The 18668-nt window shown below is 30.2% G+C and overlaps 1 protein-coding gene across 1 annotated transcript in view; it reads right to left on the minus strand.

Moving 5' to 3' along the window:
• LOC126844463 (uncharacterized) overlaps positions 1-18668 on the minus strand; it is a 160899-nt gene that overhangs the window by 9675 nt on the left and 132556 nt on the right. The window contains exons 4-5 of the mRNA XM_050582676.1: positions 6745-6797; positions 5786-5873 (exon numbers count right to left, since the gene is read on the minus strand). Of these exons, the coding sequence (XP_050438633.1) occupies positions 5786-5873; positions 6745-6797 (141 nt within the window). The remainder of the gene's footprint in view (positions 1-5785; positions 5874-6744; positions 6798-18668) is intronic.

Genomic DNA, 18668 nt, shown 5'->3' on the forward strand with positions numbered 1-18668 from the left:
ATCGAGAGAGATTATTTTGCGTTATAAATCAGTATTTTTAATTAAAAAAAAATAATTATCGGTTTTCGTATTAATCGTCAAAAAACAATTCAACGAGCGGTAATTAAATTTAAAAAAAAATAGGTATCGTTTTGAGACATTTCTGTTTTCAACGTAACTGTCAAATGTCAGCTTTTAAAATCTAAAAGAATATAAATTATCCAGCTCGGGGAAAAAAGCTAAATAAGATCCTGTTAAGTCGCCACTGACCTAATCACACTTCACAGCTGAGGTAGCAAAACAACTTCCCAAAAAACTTTACTTCTCTTAACTCACATCTATAACTCTATACTTAGACTGGCATACTTCCCTGCTTTATGGAAATTCTCAATCATCATTATGGTCCCCAAGCCTGGCAAACCCCCCGACTCTCCCGAATCATATAGGCCCATTAGTCTTCTTCCGCTATTTTCAAAAATATTTGAAAGAATTATCCTAAAACGTATCTTTCCTATCGTAGAAGCGAGCATACCTAATACCCATTTGGATTTCGTCATAACCACTCCACAATACACCAAGTCCATCGCCTAGTGGATAAAATATCCTATACTCTTGAAAAAAGCTTATTTGCACAGCTGCCTTCCTTGACGTGTCTCGGGCATTTGACAGAGTATGGCATAATGGCCTACTCTTCAAATTCAAATCTATTCTTCCACCATACTATTTTCTTTTATTTAAATCTTATCTAGAAAACAGACATTTCAGATATTTACCGATGACAAGGCGCTTCTAGCCATCCATTCCGACCCTGAAATAGCTTCAAACCTCGTACAAAATCATCTCAATCTCCTTTCAACATGGTACAAAGACTGGGGGATTAAAATCAACGAAACAAAATCCATTCATTGTACATTCACACTAAAGCAAAAAGTCTGCCCTCCCATCTACCTCAACAATGTACCTCTCCCAACCGCCCAAAATGTCCGATACCTAGGTCTACATCTAGACCGCAGACTAACTTGGGCAACCCATACCCATAACAAAAGACTTGCCTTAAATAACCGCTCTCGCCAATTACGGTATCTCCTCACGTCACAACATCTCAACCTAAAAAACAAGCTCCTACTATATAAACTCCTACTCAAACCGATCTGGACATACGGTATCCAACTGTGGGGTGCAGCCAAACCGTCCAACCTAAATAAAATACAAGTCTTCCAATCAAAATGTCTACGCCAAATAACCAAAGCTCCTTACTATGTTTCTAACGACACTCTACATAGAGATCTAGCCATTTCAACAGTCCAAAACGTTGCAAAAACTTTCTACAAACGCACACACTCCAAATTCCTCAGCCATCGTAATCCCTTGATTTCCGAACTATCCACCAACGCAATTCTTGGTGACCCCAGAAGGCGACTTAAACGTACCTTGTGTCGTGACCTACTAAATTAAAATATGTATAAACCTTTACTTCCCTTTGATTTTGTATTCAATCTCATTATCTCACAATAGCACATTTAAAATAAACTCCTGCCCTTAAGTGCCTCCAATGGATGGCTTCTTTTCTCCTGCCTCAAGCCATGTCTCCTCCATCACATACGCTTATTGTAAAATAATAATTACAGATCGTGTATTTTAATAATAAATGTTAAAAAAAAAAAAGTCACCACTGATGATCTAGGCTTATAATATCCAAATGGAGTAGCTGATCGATTGTATAAAAGAAGCGATCAGGCACGTCTTCTTTCTATTTAACAGTCTTTATTCCCTCGTCTTAAAACCTATGCAATATGTGTTATGTACCCTTGTTATTTATTCTATATGTCGGACATTATAAAGCACATTTTGTCACAATTAAACTGTCAGTACCATGAGTATCGTTGTTGATGTATCGTTCTGACGTTAATAATTGATAATAATCATATTATAATATTCTATCAACGACACAACGTTTTCGCACAGCACAGTTTTATTTTAATTCGTTTTGTCAGATCTCTTTGTGCAATGTGATGAAAATTAATTTTGCGACACTATTTACATAGTGACGTGCGTACTACAAGATTTAAGACCAAGCATAAATAATCTTCTTATCACCTCGCACACAGACCTACAACGAGTTAAAACGGCCACCTCCCCCGTCCATAGATCACTATCAATCATCATCCGTCTAACCACTACACGTAACACGCGCGTCTGTTATAATATTGTATCCGATGGATCAAACACACGTACTCCTCTATCTCATACGTCTCTATTTGTTTTTGGCGTCATAATGTATTACGGTTTTCACGACACATGTAATTGAAAATGGCGGTACCCTTCTCGGAAACAACGGGCACGGTACTCTGATCACTGATGCCATACGCCCACCTATAATTGAAAATCTAATAATGCTGCAGCACCGTGTATAATAATTATAAGCATTTCCTAGTATCTACTATTATATGCACTCAATAAAATGACCGCAACATTTTGAATTTGAACTTACTGCATACATTTGAATTTTGCTTTAGTTACATTTTATGGGGGTATCGACTACTAAATATTCGGTTAACATTTATTATTTTATTATATAGATTACGTGATCAAATTTTCATAAATGCAACTATTTGGTTTTTTCGTGTGCAAATATTCAATAATATTATAATTATTCAAGTATTGTAATAAATGAAGAGGTGAATGAATGAAGGTGTTTAGTGAAATTTTTCGTAAAATAGTTTTTAGTTTGAATAAATAAAAGTTTTAGGATATATTACACAATTTAGCAAAGTATTAAAACAGATGAGTGAAGTGTGTCGAGCTTAACAATTTTAAAAGTTCCGATCATTTGAATATATATATTGACTAATTGTTGCCTCCTGAACAGTTTTAAAATTGTCAGTTAACGCATTTGTCCACTCACTCTTTCAGATATAAAATGGTTTTTGAATACCGACTGAAACCTTAGCAATATCGAAAATTATGTCAAACAAAATTAGTATTAAAACTTATAATACATGTTAATTAGTTTAGCGATTCAAAAATGTTGTACAATTTTAATTAGATACAAAGAAACTTGATGTTGTCGGGCGCGAAAAATTAACGTAGAAAATAGTATGAAGTATTTACTTGATATAATTTACTATAATATTATAATATGATTAAGTAAACTGAAGGTCAACGAGAGCTTGAAATTAAAGTGTATAATATCATCAACCAAGCCATATCTCTTTAAAAAAAAAAACCCGTATGCGTCGTTTCAATGATTTGTGCTATTTAATTCAAAATAAAACTATTTATTAAGTAGGTAGTTAATACTTAGTACTTATTTTAATAATTCTGTTTTGTTTAAATAGGTAGTGTCTTCACTTGAAAATATAATTAACGAGGTTACAAAAATGTAAAGCCGTAATTATTGCCGACGGAATGAACTTAAGTGACCGTTTAGAAAATTATATTTCACACAATAAACCCCAATTGCAAACGCTAATGGATCTACCTTGAGATAAAGTCCAGGAAATTGGCAAACGGCTCAAGGATGTTTATTTAATGAAGTATTGTTATGTTGAGGGTAAGATATACAATATCAATGAGTAGATTAAACGCGTCGATTTGGCTTCGTATCAAACAACAATTATTTGGTTTGTGTTGTTGCACACCTGCACTATAACCATGACGTCTGATAAACAATATCACACTGCTATTTTTTTGTGTAAAATATTTACATAACGTTTGTAAGACTTTTGTAAAAACACATTGTACGGCGTTTTGAATTTTACTTAAAAACATTGAACCAAATAAATAATAAATATGTTAATGCACATGCACATCACTGCCGAAAAACAAATTCACACTTCCGTCATTCTAAAATCGGTTTCGGGGAATAAATATTAAAGCGGTTTTCATGAATTATTTTCATAAAAAATGGCTTGTATATTATATTATAACAAGTTTTGATATTTATCTAGTATAAAAAAGTAGGTACAATTTTTTTTAGGCGAGATGAATCATAAAACTATACTAAAAACCAGTTGCTAGAAAATGATTTTATAAATAAAATAATGCTAAACACTAGACATTTTTAAAATCCGTAAAACTTTTATTATAAGTAATAATTATAAAAAAAAATATTCTCAGCTCCTCTTGTTAGCTAGGGACGACGTGGCCACATACAAGTATAGTGTGACATAAGAGTTCGAGTCACTCTGTATAGTGTTTTCTTACTGAACAAATTGCTAGATGAATCGACTATTCACTAGGTACCGAAACAAAAAAATATAATTCTCAAATAAATATATCAAAAAAAAAAAAACTGTTTGCTTTTTTGCTTTTCGTGATTTTGTCTTCAACAAAAATACTCGGAAAGCAAACATGGCCAATGAACTATAAAAGATAATACTATACACTATTAATTCGAAACAAAACTAATAATTACTATTATATTTCTCTGAAAATAGCTTAGGGTACAGCGATCAATTTTATTATAACGAGCGACGACTGATAATTTAGTTTTCAATGTTTTCATTATTGTATTTTATATATTTCCGATAAGTTTTTGTTTAGCTACATTATAACGAGACTATAGTGAATCATTCGTCATTTACTAAATTCGTTTCTTTGTTTTTCAAATCAATATGCAGATAATCGCTTAAACGAAATAGTAAGCCAGAGTAGCTAGTATATTATATAAATTATGTATGGCAGGAAATTTTATATTTTTCTGTATCGAAAAAGTAAATTTTCACTTTTCATCATTCGTGACAATAACATGCCAAGTCTTTTTGATTAATCACCTCTATGTATTACCTCCCTCAATATAGTTATCATGTTCTATACAATACCAATAAAATAGAAAAATATTTACGTTGACAAAGTTCCGTAAAGACAGAGTTTCATTTGGTACAGTACAAAAATTGAACATTACAAATATTTTGTAGTTTTTTTTTTATTGTTTGACATTTTTATATTAGTATCAAAGGTTTTGGTTTTAGTCTACGACCTGTTTTTCAATTTGAACTCTTGCTCTACTAATTTACGGTACCACGATCTAAAGTTATCCATCTATTATGGGTGTTTTTGTGGTTTAGGGAGTACATAACTATTTTGTTCGCAATGATTTAAACAGTTTATTTACTTATGCATAAGGATCCGCATTGATCCTTATTGAAAAATTACACTGTGGTTTTACTGTCAACTTTAGGTAGGTATTATTCCTCACCCAGTTTTGAGGATCACCATTCTTCTCTCCAAGACCCAGTTAAGTAAAAACGGTGCTGTTTAATGTAACCGCGGTTTACCATGGTGGATAGCGTGACTTGAGTCTATTAACCTCTTAACGTGCGCGCTATTCAGACAACCTGGAGAGCAGTATTTGGCCAAATACAGCAGATTACACTATAATCTATAGACTTACAGCAGGGACTATAAGTAATTGAAAATCGGCATTCCAGTCAGTTCCAGTGAATTTTAGATAATGTTATTACGGGATCCGATTTTTGGCGCAACGTTGCGTTGGTAATGTGTTTTTTGAACGCGAGAGTTCTGTCAAGTGTAACTCCTAAGTATTTTAACAGGATTCGTACGGGGAAAACAGTCCTACTTTGTATCGTGATAGGATTTTAATAATTTAGTTTGCATATATAAAATAACATCATTGCGCAACGAAACAAAGCGAAATAACAAATGCTAAAATACATAGTATATTTTACAGTTGACGTTGACACTTGATTATTTACGTTTTATTCAAATTGTTGTTGTGTAAATACAATTTTACTAATTAAAGGAATAGGGGGAAAAATATGTATGTTATCAAAATACAACTTACTTAAAACACGACGAATTTTATTCCACTCTTCGGGGCTGTCAGCTACACGAACCAAAAATTCTAAAAGGTCGGAGTCCGCCTCAGGTTCCTGCGATTTTTTAGAATGTATTTTAATAAACTAAAATTTGTAAGCATAATTTATTATAAAAACATAATAAAGGTAAGCAAAACTTTATCCAACTGACTAAAATAACATACATTAAGTCGGGAAGCTTTCGCTTCTATTAATTCTGACAATTACTATTACCTACATTGTATGTCTATAAAACACAATTTCTCTCTTCCCAGAGAAAGATATTTAGAAGAAAGTAAAGTCTCTTCACTAAAACATTTGTTCTAAAGTTATTTTTTTATTATTAGTAAAATTTCACATTTGTAATTTTGCAGAAGACAATATAATACATAAAAATGATAATAAATTAATGTATCACATATAATTAAATCTTTATTTAGTTATGAATCCCGTGGATAAAAAAAATAGAATAACTGCAGTTTTTTTTTTACATAAACTTTGATCGGTAATTGAGCTATGTTATGAATTTTTGAAAGACAGCTTTACTTATAAGTTGATAGATTAACTGTAAAACCATTTAAAAACTGTTTCAAAGACTAAGCTAACTTTATCGAGTGGCGTTTCTATAATATAATGGTATGTATAACAAGAAACTAGAAAGGTAAATCGGCAGTCCCTCGAGTGGGTAATGAAAAACCCAAGTATAGGACTTTTCTTATTTATGCGTTTTGTATTCGCATCAATGAGTGAGGCATAACCGTGCCAATTCACCTATCTAAACTATAACTACCCGAATAAGAGATTAGGGTAAAAATAGTTTTTAATAAATCCACATTTATATTATAGAGCTTTGAGGCACTATAAAAAGTTATACATTTTTTTTTTAATTTTGTATTTATAGTTAATAATATATATAAATAGTCATAAAATTGTCAAATGTACTTACTTTATTGTTAGCCAACGAACTTTTTAACATGGAATTTTGTTGAAGAACGTTACCTATAACAAAGTTGTTCAATATAATTAGTCAAGTTGTCAAACATGTAGAAGTTTACAGTTAAAAAGGTTGAAGCTTTCGGCGACTTAAATAAACACAAATAGCTAATAAAAAATGCTTTCTTTTAGAGGACATTTTATTATAATTAATAGAATATGTATAAATTAAGTTGTCTCTGTAACTTTTTAAAAATCAACTTTTATGTTGGTAAACGAAAAAAAATCAAAATTAATTTGCAATATTGATAATATTTGCCTAGTTTAATGTACTATTTTTCATTTAGTTAATTTTATTTTTTCAGTATCAAAAAAGATTAGTATTCTTTAAAATTAAAAAATATTGTAAAGAAATAAAATAATGGAATATTAAAAAAAAACCTTATAGTTTAAAAAAAAACAATTTTTATTGTTAAGGGTTTTTTGAAATATTTTATTTCTTTACTATGTATAACCATAAGTGTTCCTTAATATTTTCCTAGAACAAAATATTAGTTTTATTTTTGTTTATAAAAGAAAAATACCCTAACTAAAAATAATGATTAAATTATTTTTCGTATACTTGTACTTTTATAGATAAATTAAGTTTACAATGTTTTGTCTAAGAATTGCTTCAAACGTCTATATTAATTTCTTCTTTTTATAAATAGATACACTTTCTTTCATTCTCAGCTCTCTATTGTAAATAATCTTAAATCTTTCGAACTCTGTTCACCGTTACTTTAGATGTCCTCTTGGTCGCTATTATTCCGTAATCATATCCTTGAAAAACAACAAAAGAAACTTCCTGACACACAACTTTCTGACTTCTACACATTTCTTCACCATCTTAATCTGCTGTTTTAAATATCCTTACTTTACTTAGTGATATATCTTAGCGTAGTTTTATCTTTATCTCTTAGGTACTGTTTTCATTGCTTCCAAATTCCAATTATAGTTTATTGATCATCCTTAGTTTTTTTTATAACCGACTTTCATAAGCATAGTTTAACTACTATCCTGTATAGTAGATACAGTATATAGTTATTGCGAAAATCATATGTAAAGCATTAAATAAAATGAAAGTAGGAATTTTTATTTACACTCTACTATATTTTTTTGACATTTTCATGTCTTAGCTCTGGCACATAACCGAAAAAATTATAATGTAAAAAGCGTTACGCTGTTATCTGATATGAGATAAGAGATAGGGGTGAGTGATAGGGGTAGGGGATAGGGGGTTGGAGATAGGGAGTGAGCGAAAGGGGTTGGGAGATTTGGGTGGAAGATCGGGGTGGAAGATAGGAGGTGGGAGATAGGGGTAAGGGATGGGGTGAGTGATAGGGTGGGAGATAGAGGGTAGGGATAGAGGTCAAGTTATAGTGGTGGGGGATAGGGGTGAGTGATAGGGTGGGAGATAGGGGGTAAATGATAGGGTTAGTGATTGCGACGGGAGATAGTGGGTAGGAGATAGGGATAAGATATAGAAGATAAGAGATAAGAGATATGTTGTACGTTCAACGTTCAAATTAGAACAAAAAAATAAATTCAAAATAGTTTAATTCTCTATGTTAAGTTACTTTTGGCCAGATAACAAACACTACAGTTTTAGCCAGAAACTTTTGTGCATAATTTTTTAATCTCCTTGGCCTTATGCTGTAACTGGAAGCTCCATGATTTTTTTTTTTTAATTATAGTTCCACAACTAATCTAACTTTATTCGGTACTTCAACGAGATATGAAAATATTCTATGTTGCAGACTCGGCTGAAAAATGGCTGATTTTTTCTTATTTCTTATCATACAAATCCTAATAAAATTGATCGATTAAAAAAAAATATGAGAGTTAATAGTTTTAATTTAGTATAAAATGTTAGCACGCATTTATCTTGATTTTCAAAAACATGTATAACATATTTATTATATATGGGTTATGAAAGTATATTGTAATTTTACTATCGTTGTAACTTGACTTCCATCATACTGTAATTTTATTATTTTTTGGTATATTTTCTACTCAGTGGGTTTTTTTGTATTTATAGAAAATTCGTTTATAATATTTCTTGTAAGCGTGTGTACTGAAAAATCGAAAAAACTATGTTCGACACGTTGTATATTAAAAAAAATATATTATAGAAATATATAGCAAACTTAAAATAACAAAATCTCACAGGCAGTTTAACAGATATGTGGGCGTTTTAGACTAGATTATAGTTTATCCGAAATCGTTATTTATAAAAAACTGACCACAAAACTGACCACGCTCCAGTGTAAATATGAGACAGAATTTAATGTGCATGTGAAGAGGATAATATTATCGATAGAAGTCAAATAGTAGTTCAAACGGAACTCATTACACTGAAGTCACCGAAGTTTCTATATAGGATTTATGGGCTTAGCACTCGAATATTGAAACCCGGTAAAATAACAACGAACAACGCTTATATGTGCGATTAATTATTTAACTCGATCAGTAGTCTATTGGGCATAAGCAATAAACACCGTTAAGTTATTCAACGAACGGCAGTTTTTTTCTTCCGCAATGATTTTCGAGGTCGACCTAAATACTTTATTCAACAGATTTGGCGAACAAGCACATAAATCAAGGTCGCGGGTGTGTAGTTTTAGGATTAGAACTGCACGTCCTTCGGCTCACTCGTTAAATTATTTATTTAAAGTTCTTTCGCTTCGATAACGGCGTTGGCGCTTTTATTTTAAAAGCTATGAATATTATGTTAACCGAGTAGTAATAGGCGCTGTCAAATTTGCTACTTATACCTTCAGATAATAATAATACGTTGTGTTACGGACAGATTATTATTTGCCTCAGACTAGTATTATGCCTGCGCTTTGGGCACTTTTCCGGCTCAGCCTGCCTTTTCTGGTAGGTAGGTATATTAGTAATGCACGGCGTGTGCCAAAAACGATTTCAATCGGCCGTCCTCATATTGTACGCTGCTACCTATAGGCAGTACGATGTTATCATACATATATCACGAACACGAACTCTCAAGGAGACCGTTTACGGCCGTGGCTTCCCTATAGTCGCCCGCATTTTATAGTGACCATAGAAGATTTACGGCCCGACCTTAGCAAGAGCTGTTTTCGTTATTTACACCACATCGAGTCGAGCTAATTCTTCAGCAACGTCCAAAGTGAAAACACAACAAAAATGGTCTATTTGTATCGTGACTGTTATTAAACGTTTGTTGGATACTCGTGGACACTCGTTAGAGTTTCGGTAGCTACATTTCTAGAGACAAAATATATGCCCCCTACAATATATTTTATTACTGAACTCACTTGATCGAAATAGCTACAATCCTAACCTCCTATTTAAATAAAAACCATATTAAGTATCCAAATTGTCATGTGAAGACATTCTTTCAACCTGGCCTCGTTAAGTATCGGCTCCTAACATTTAGTACGACTTCTGGAATAATAAAAAAAAAATCTACAACACAAGTGATAGCTGCGAATATTTAAGTGAAAAATTCTTAATGTTTTATGCTCTTCAGCGATGACCTAAAATGATATTTTGCTCCACATGTAACCCAAGTAATTTTGTGTATATATATATTTGTTTTTAGTAGATTGATTTTAGTTAATGTATAAGCCGAGACAGAGTTTTTTAATATATGACTTATGTGCGTGTAATACTCATTCGTATAATGTACTTGGGATTTGTGAAAACGAGTATAATAAAGACGACATATCGGTTAGGGGTTAACGTGTGGTGTGACAATAAAGCATGTGTCGCATTTCCTTAAATTCTATCACGTGGAACTTGGAGGCAGAAGAAGAAATCTCGACACGTCGAAGTACATGACACGGTTAAAATAGAAAATACAACGTGACGTGCATTAAATATGCTATCACATACTTATTTCATTTATACTACGGAAAATTCAATCAATTATAACACACTGAACAGGATTTTATAAACTGCCAAAGCAGATATCTGAATACACCAACGTCAACCATTATAATTTTAAGGGTTTACCAATATTTTTTTACTAAAATGTAAAATATAATGTTCACCTAAAATTTTAGTACTTGTATATTACTTATACTTAAGAGGATACTTTATTGATGAAGTTCATTTTTTTATTAATAATTACACCAGCGACCATTTTCTATATTTTTTTAAACAAACAATCTTTGAATGATAATAATTGACATGTTCTTAAAATACAGCGATTAAATATACAGTAGGTATTGGTAGACATTGGTGGATTTAAGGGACAGTAGGAATCGTGTTAATGTACATCCATTCAGACGCGCTACTACTAGGAACCCTAAGCTATCTTAGGTTTAATTTTCAGCTTTTAAGACTTACATAGCGCCAACAAAATTAAAAATTTCAAACCCTGTAGGGGGCTTCAGGGTTTTTGGAATTTTTATTTAAGGATATTTGTCTATGCCTAAAAAAAAATTTCTACACTATTTTGGACTCCAACGTTTTTCGCTGAGTTATAGCAAGTTAAAGTTGAAAGTTAAAAAATCTACCGAAATTCTTTTCTGATTTTCCAGGTTTTAGCGATAAATAAGTTGACTTTTTCTACTTTTGACCCACCAAAGTACCATTCGCAAACAATTTCGGATGTATAGAAGCGGTACTCAAGTAAATCGGTACAGTAGAAAAAAAAATTATCGTGCTTACACAAAAAAAATCTTCGCATCAAAACTAATAGCGTACATGTTGAAATTAAAAAAAAATGATTTACTATCAACCGTGTAAAAGGCAAGAGGCGCAATAGAGCAAAGCAAAGAGAGATTGTCGTATGATTAATGTAAGATCCATTATACAAATGCACTTTTCTACAGCATAATGGATGTGTCTACTCGTGTAAAGTTACATACTAATTTTTGTAAAATATATAAGCTCGCAAATGGTTTTAAAACGTCACCAATTATTATTATACCGTCATCATCGCAAAACAATTTTGTAATCAAATGTAACAGCAGTAGGGTGCATGTTAATTTACATACCTATCATATAATTCGCTTCGTATGTATTTCTGTCTGCGATGCCCAACCGAATAGAATCTACAGCACGTAGATAACCAAAATTTTGCACATGGTTCAATAAATAGGGACAGAAGATGGTCTGAATGCACCTCAAAGCTGAATTTTATATACTTGTGTTCGTTCGTGATTTATACATTCATAAACACTTACGTACATACAAACATACATGTACATACGTATTATGTTATGTAAATTATGACGGGCACGATAGATAGCTCACGGCATACTTTACGGCTAAACTAACACTGGTAAGAAATAACTAATTTATAGCCATAATTTTTGACAGGGTTATAATTAGCTGGTAGTTTACATTATGTGAGGCGGAAAGGTAAAGGGACCCCTTAGTCGTGAGAATCCAAATCGCAGTTGAGGCCACCAAAACATCCATTAAGTGTGGAAACCTATTTAAGAAAAAAATGTATGTTATCTGCTTAAGGACTCTTTATTTTAATTTTTGGTTTAGTCTCATTCCTTAAGTATGAAAAATAAAAAGTTGGCAACATTTCAAAACTTTAAAAAGAACTATTTTCCGAAAATAAATTCAAACAAATATAACTCGGCCAGTTCTCAAGATAAGAGAACGATTTTAGTTTCAAAATGTTAAGAATTTAATGCATAATTTGGAATAACTAATAACTAAAAATTTGAATTTTACGACAAAAGGTCCCTTTTTCCTTTTAGCTTCACATATCGCTGATCACCGGTTCAAGGTATTTGAAGCTAAACGTATACTAGAACTAAATAGATATGTTTTTGGTTTGTTAACGTACATCGATAGTGATATATCTAAATAATATCCCTTACACATTTGGAACTAATCCGACTATTTTTTAAAAAGATTTATCACATCGCAGTTAAAAGTTAAAAAATATATACATTTTTTCCTTGAGTTTGAAGGAAAAAGGGTGAACTTTAATAAGAGTGACATGAATCCCGATATAGAGATTTATAAATAGAGGTAGACCGAATAATACGTGTACCGAATATGTAGATAAATGAATAATAAATGTACCATAAAACCATGAAGGTGTATGCAGTCGATGACGAAATGATGGATAAATAAATGCGTAGAGAAACGGAAAATACATAGCCTGTTTTATGTTCCCAATTAACAAAGTCTAACTAAAACAATAAGTTCTTTAGTAGCTTTGCAAAAACTCGTTGTAATACACCAATAATGTATTATATGGTTTCAACAACACACTATATAGGTACAGCCTACATGCGTATTGTACATGAAACTACACTATAAGTGTATAACGGTGTATCGTTACATTAGAGTACCTATTAGAGTGTCACATAAGACCATACAATAATATCATGTTGTAACAATTTGCAGCCGTTTTACAAATATTATTATTATATTAATAGTATATAAAACCGATGTTTAAGAATGAAATAATTACACGAATAGATACTATATACGTCTTATTCATAACATTTATTACCGGTCGTTATTGTATTTCTTTCATAACCAAAGGATATTACAAAACAAATGAATGCGTATACAAACACTTCAACTTAATATTACTATTTCAACTCTGTGACACATTATTGATAGTAATATTTTCTAGACTTAGTATTCGTTGGTGTACTGTTATTATTTTTATATATTTACTAATTTCAGTTTGAAATAGTTTTTGTCTTTTAGCATTATGTAGAAGTTGAGCTTGGCAAATACAATTTTTTTAGTGATAAAAAAAAAACTATTTTAAAATAAATACAAAACAGTGAACAAAAGACGGATAGATACATCACAGAAGTTAGAACGTCTGACATATCTTGCGCCAATATCCTACTATAGTTAACTATCTAGTATAATTTAAAATTATTCCTCTTATTAATCGAATGTGATAAAAAGGACACTCAACTCATGGATCATTCATGGGTGACTTACAAAATTTATAGGAATTTAGCGTTAGGCGGATAGCAAGAATAGGGAGTGAGGTATGAACAACATTAGTGTGGGATCCATAGGGATTTCGAGATAATAGAATGTGAGGCTTGAAGGGACTACGGTAGGTATCGTTTATACATTTTATAGACTGTTATTTGCATAATAATAATATATTGTACAAATATTATATATTAGAGATTTTAGTAAATATTAGTAAATATATTGTAATATGTAGCGTACAATTATGGATTTTTATTTTATTCATAGAATTGTTATCCGTGATAAAGTTACTTCAGTTGTCTATTTTAATTTACTTTTAAGGTATTTTTGATCAAATTAGGTGTAAGAAAACTACAATGGTTTGTGGTATTTAAGGTTTTTTACGTAGGTAATAAATTATAAATTGCATTGTTTTGTTATAAAAAAATATTACATATTTACACAAATATTTACTAGTTTGAAATTAATTAATTATAACTTATTTCATTGGTACTAGATAAATATATTTGTTTTAAAGTACTTGGTGCTTCGAAAAACTATTTACAGAAAATACTGAAATTAGCACGAAAATAGTTGAACTCTAGAAATAATTTAAGAAAAATCAACAACACTTGCTAGAAATAGTTCAACGTGATTGGTGTTCTTTTTCTAAAGTTGTAAGGTATTATTTTATAATACAATTATCATTAGTAAAATTATCAACTAACCCCCTTCATTATCGATGTTGAATATTTATGTATGAGGTGTTACATATTTGTGTAGTATATACATATATGTGTATTTAAAATATAATTTATAATTGAAAATTACAAAGGACATTAAAAGTAGTAATTGCTACTGCAATGTAGATGCTTATGTATTTTCGGGTAAAATGTATTTCTGTTTAGCATCAAGTACTTAAAGTTTAATATAATAAAAGCTATAACCTATGGTTTTAATGAACAACGTATAACTATAATATAAATAATACTGTAGTGATAAAAGTCTCAATAATTCATCGGATAATATGTGGAACACACTCTTATGGTGTTCATTTAATTCTGATTAACTGTCGTTGGTACAATGGCTTCTGTTTGTAAACCAGTATAACCAAAAATAATGGGTTTTTCGAGGGTACTAAAAATAACAAACCCTACAAAAGAAGAAGGAATCTACTACAACAATATTTTCTTATTTTTTTTGTCACATCCCAATTTTTATATTTTACTGAAAAAGGGTACATTAAAAAAAAATTGTTTCATATAAAATATATTGCAGGTATTTTATCATTAATGTATAATGCATAGTTTATATATTTTTACTATCTAATGAATGTAATTTAATAATATGCCAAAATTATGTATTTCATTAATAATTATTACTTATCATAATGACGTTATATGATATTACTACAGCCTCACTAATAGCGTAAATGTATGATTAAATTTAAAATTATTTTTGATTTGCGCTGAACAGTTTACCTGTAGTGGTGCTATTATGTGTACATTCAGCGCTATGGCTATATTAATCTTATGTAAAAAAATATATATATACTTTTGAAAAATTATTAAAATATTTAAAAAAAATTAATATTTTTAAAACATTTTTACATTAGTTTAATCATTGATTATAAATACAATAGATAGTCCACTGGGCTATTTTTCGATGGTGCAGTAAAAGTAATGTAAATGCCAAATGGAAATGGCGTTATAATCAATGGTTCAATATATGTTATTGTATTTATAACTAATAATTTATATCAGCATATATGCAAGGTTTATAAGTACCTATATTAATTTTTAATCAATTAGTTCACAATTTATAAGGAACACAACTAAGCGTTGTAAAAATGTCAACATTTATGTTGCAAGTAAGTTGTGACCCTTTCGAGACTTTTTTTTTTATGTTTAGGCGCAACTTACCTAGTGATAATAATTTGGAATGCAAGTAGTATTTCTGTTATGTAGTTTGCCATTGAATTCATCAAGACTTTGATTGTTTTAGTCTATTCACTGCTGGAAAGACTAGGGAACTAATCTTCAGTTTTGAATAAAAAAACACATTCAACTGAAAACCGTATTTCCTAAACTATAAACGTAACGGAATCCTTCGTTGTATTTATTTTTGCTGAAAGCGGTCAAACGTTTAGTGTACTAATTTGCTTAAGTATAAGATGTAGTACAACAAGGTTTTCCCCAATTGGTAATTTTCGGGTTTAAGTTCCGTCCTCATGGCACGATACAAAATCTTATACGATTACTCCTCACTAATCTTATTTGGTTGGGTTCCTCCCAAAGCATTCGGGTTATTAATTGAACTGGATCTTTGAATTTTGGGACTAAATTGCCCGGTGTAGAGTAGCTTAAATCTTTCGAATGGTACAATTACAAATGGACCAATGCTCTAGCAAGGTGGCCATTAAAAGAAAGAAAATCACTAATGAGCTGGAACTTATCGAATTTATTTTGATGAATAGGAGATAGAATGGGTCATTATTAAAGACCATTGTACATTTCCTAATCGAGATTTTAAAAATCTTCGCCATAGCAAACTTAGCCAAACAATTTGTTGAAAAAAAAATATATGTATTTAACAATTATATATTATTGGTAGTCTTAATATTAATAGTAATATTTATAGTATTAGTATTGGTATTATATATTTTATTACCTATAACAGAAAATACAATCGCCAAAATGATAGTATTATACACAATATTAGTACATAAAACTAATATTATGAGTAGAAATCAACATAATATATATACTAAGATTGTTTGATTTGTTAATAGAAATAGTTTGAGTTCAATGCGGAATTTAAAATAATACTCGGAATATGGTGCAAGCATTATTAAAATTAATTTAATTTTCTATCTCCAACAGAGTCCATACACATTACACATGTATATCTGTCACAAATATCGTGGTGAACATATTATGCGTATGACGATATTTGGTATGGTAATTATTTCATAGCTGTTATTTGCAGTTCAATTTGCAAAATGTACTAAAACAATGATGAATGAGAAGACCTCATGTATTGTCATTAATCATCTGATTCACACCGAGACACATTTAATTCTATTTTGTTTTTATAATTTGTAAAAGGATTCCCGCCGCACCACACCAGCAAATTGAAACCTAATATAACTGAATTAACAACTAAGATATTATACTCGGTAAATAAAGTCTAATTTAAGCAAAATTATCTCAAAACAAGTTGTAATAAATCTCTATTGGCCCTTGACTAAGGTCTCAGTGGTCATTAATCATTTCTTCTTAGGTAACCCCATTATCAACTATATCTTTTTAAAAATAATATCTCTACCAAACTATTGATTATAAAACGTATTATATTTCAACAATGATATTGAATATTATTACCCTAATTTTATAGAATATATCAGTTTTTGTTTGCGATAATAATAAATATCATTAGTACCTAATTACTAATTACATGTTTTATTAGAAAGAAGTATTTCACGGTGGTTTACAAAGGTATAAACAACATAGCGCATAAAACATTATTGTTAAGGGGAACGAAAAGTGCCAAATTTTATACAAATGGAAACTAAAACGCGAAGTCATTTCTGTCTACCGAACTGATTAAAAAAAAAGTTTTGTTATAAAGTTTAACATCTTTTCTATAGGGGCTAAAAGGTCGATTTATTATTTTTGTTTTCAAAATTTTTCTATAAGCATTTATATTTTTTACTTCCTTATAGTTTTCTCTAATAAATCTAACTAATTTTCTAAAAGCTAAATAAAAAATTGGCTTTATAGCTCCAATTGAAAAATAGTAAGCTTCATATAACAAAAAATTGCAATCCGTTCAATAGAGACACCACAAAATGACTTCTAAAAGTCATTTTTTATCAAAATTTCGCAACAACTAAGTGAAAATTACTTTAAAAGATTAATAACTAGAAAAACTTAATATTTTTCACCTTAAAGTTTGTCAGCATAATTATTTTGGCTACAAGATTAACTTTTGTTAAATATTGCCTATCCTTTGCCCCTTAATAATTTTGGCATAAGCATCATTTTGTCATTTTATGATTAGAAAACGGACATAATATCATATATAATAAAATCTATCTATCTATCTAACAATCCATCTATCTAAAATGTATTATTATTTATGCATAATATACCTTCTGACAGGAATAACAAAATTATAATAATTAATATCCAATAAAAAGGATAAAAAACAAATTAATTAAGTCTGTCAAAGACTCTGAAATACGAAAAATTAACAATGTTTTAATATCTGTGTCAGAAGGCGCTGTGTTCAAATCTCTTGGAACATTATGAACGGTTTTTAATTTTAGACCAGAATTTGTGTATTGGAAATCAAACTAGTAACTAGATAGTTAAAAGTAACCAAAAGTTTTGCCCTCTCTTTTCAAATTCAAGGAAATTCCCAACAAAATTACAGTTGCTTAATGTTATTAACTCCTACTAGTTTGTCCTAATCTTTTATTTTCTAAAGATCCCAGAAAATAATTGGCGTGGAACTATTTTCTTCAAAATCTTCTAAAAGTAAATTATTAAATGTCACTTTAGAAACGCAAAAGTTTATTTTTTAATTAGCCTTAACCACACCGTATGATATATTATAAATAAATAAAATATGTTAAATTTTTTTTTAAGTTGTATTTAACTCTTACTATATTAACTAATGCATTATTTTCAAACGTGTACGAAAATTGGCAATAATAGTTTTATTAATTAACGGTTCATTGAAATTTAATTAGCTAATAACAGATCACATTTAGTTACAATTTAATTTTATACATTATAACTTCATTAAAAATTTAACAGCTCATTAAAGACACTTAATAAACGATTGTAAAATTGACAAAGATAGGTACGAAACAATAATTGACGAAGTACTCCTGTGTACTATACAAATTTCACTCAACACTATATGTGACCTAAATAAGAAATATTATGGCGTTTTGACAAACATATTTAATACTAATCTTAAATG

Source organism: Adelges cooleyi, unplaced genomic scaffold (genome assembly GCF_023614345.1).
Source record: "Adelges cooleyi isolate 19-005CV unplaced genomic scaffold, UGA_ACOO_1.1 ACOO_flye_CR_arks_rails_tigmint_CR_PRNA_651, whole genome shotgun sequence".
NCBI lineage: Eukaryota > Metazoa > Arthropoda > Insecta > Hemiptera > Adelgidae > Adelges > Adelges cooleyi.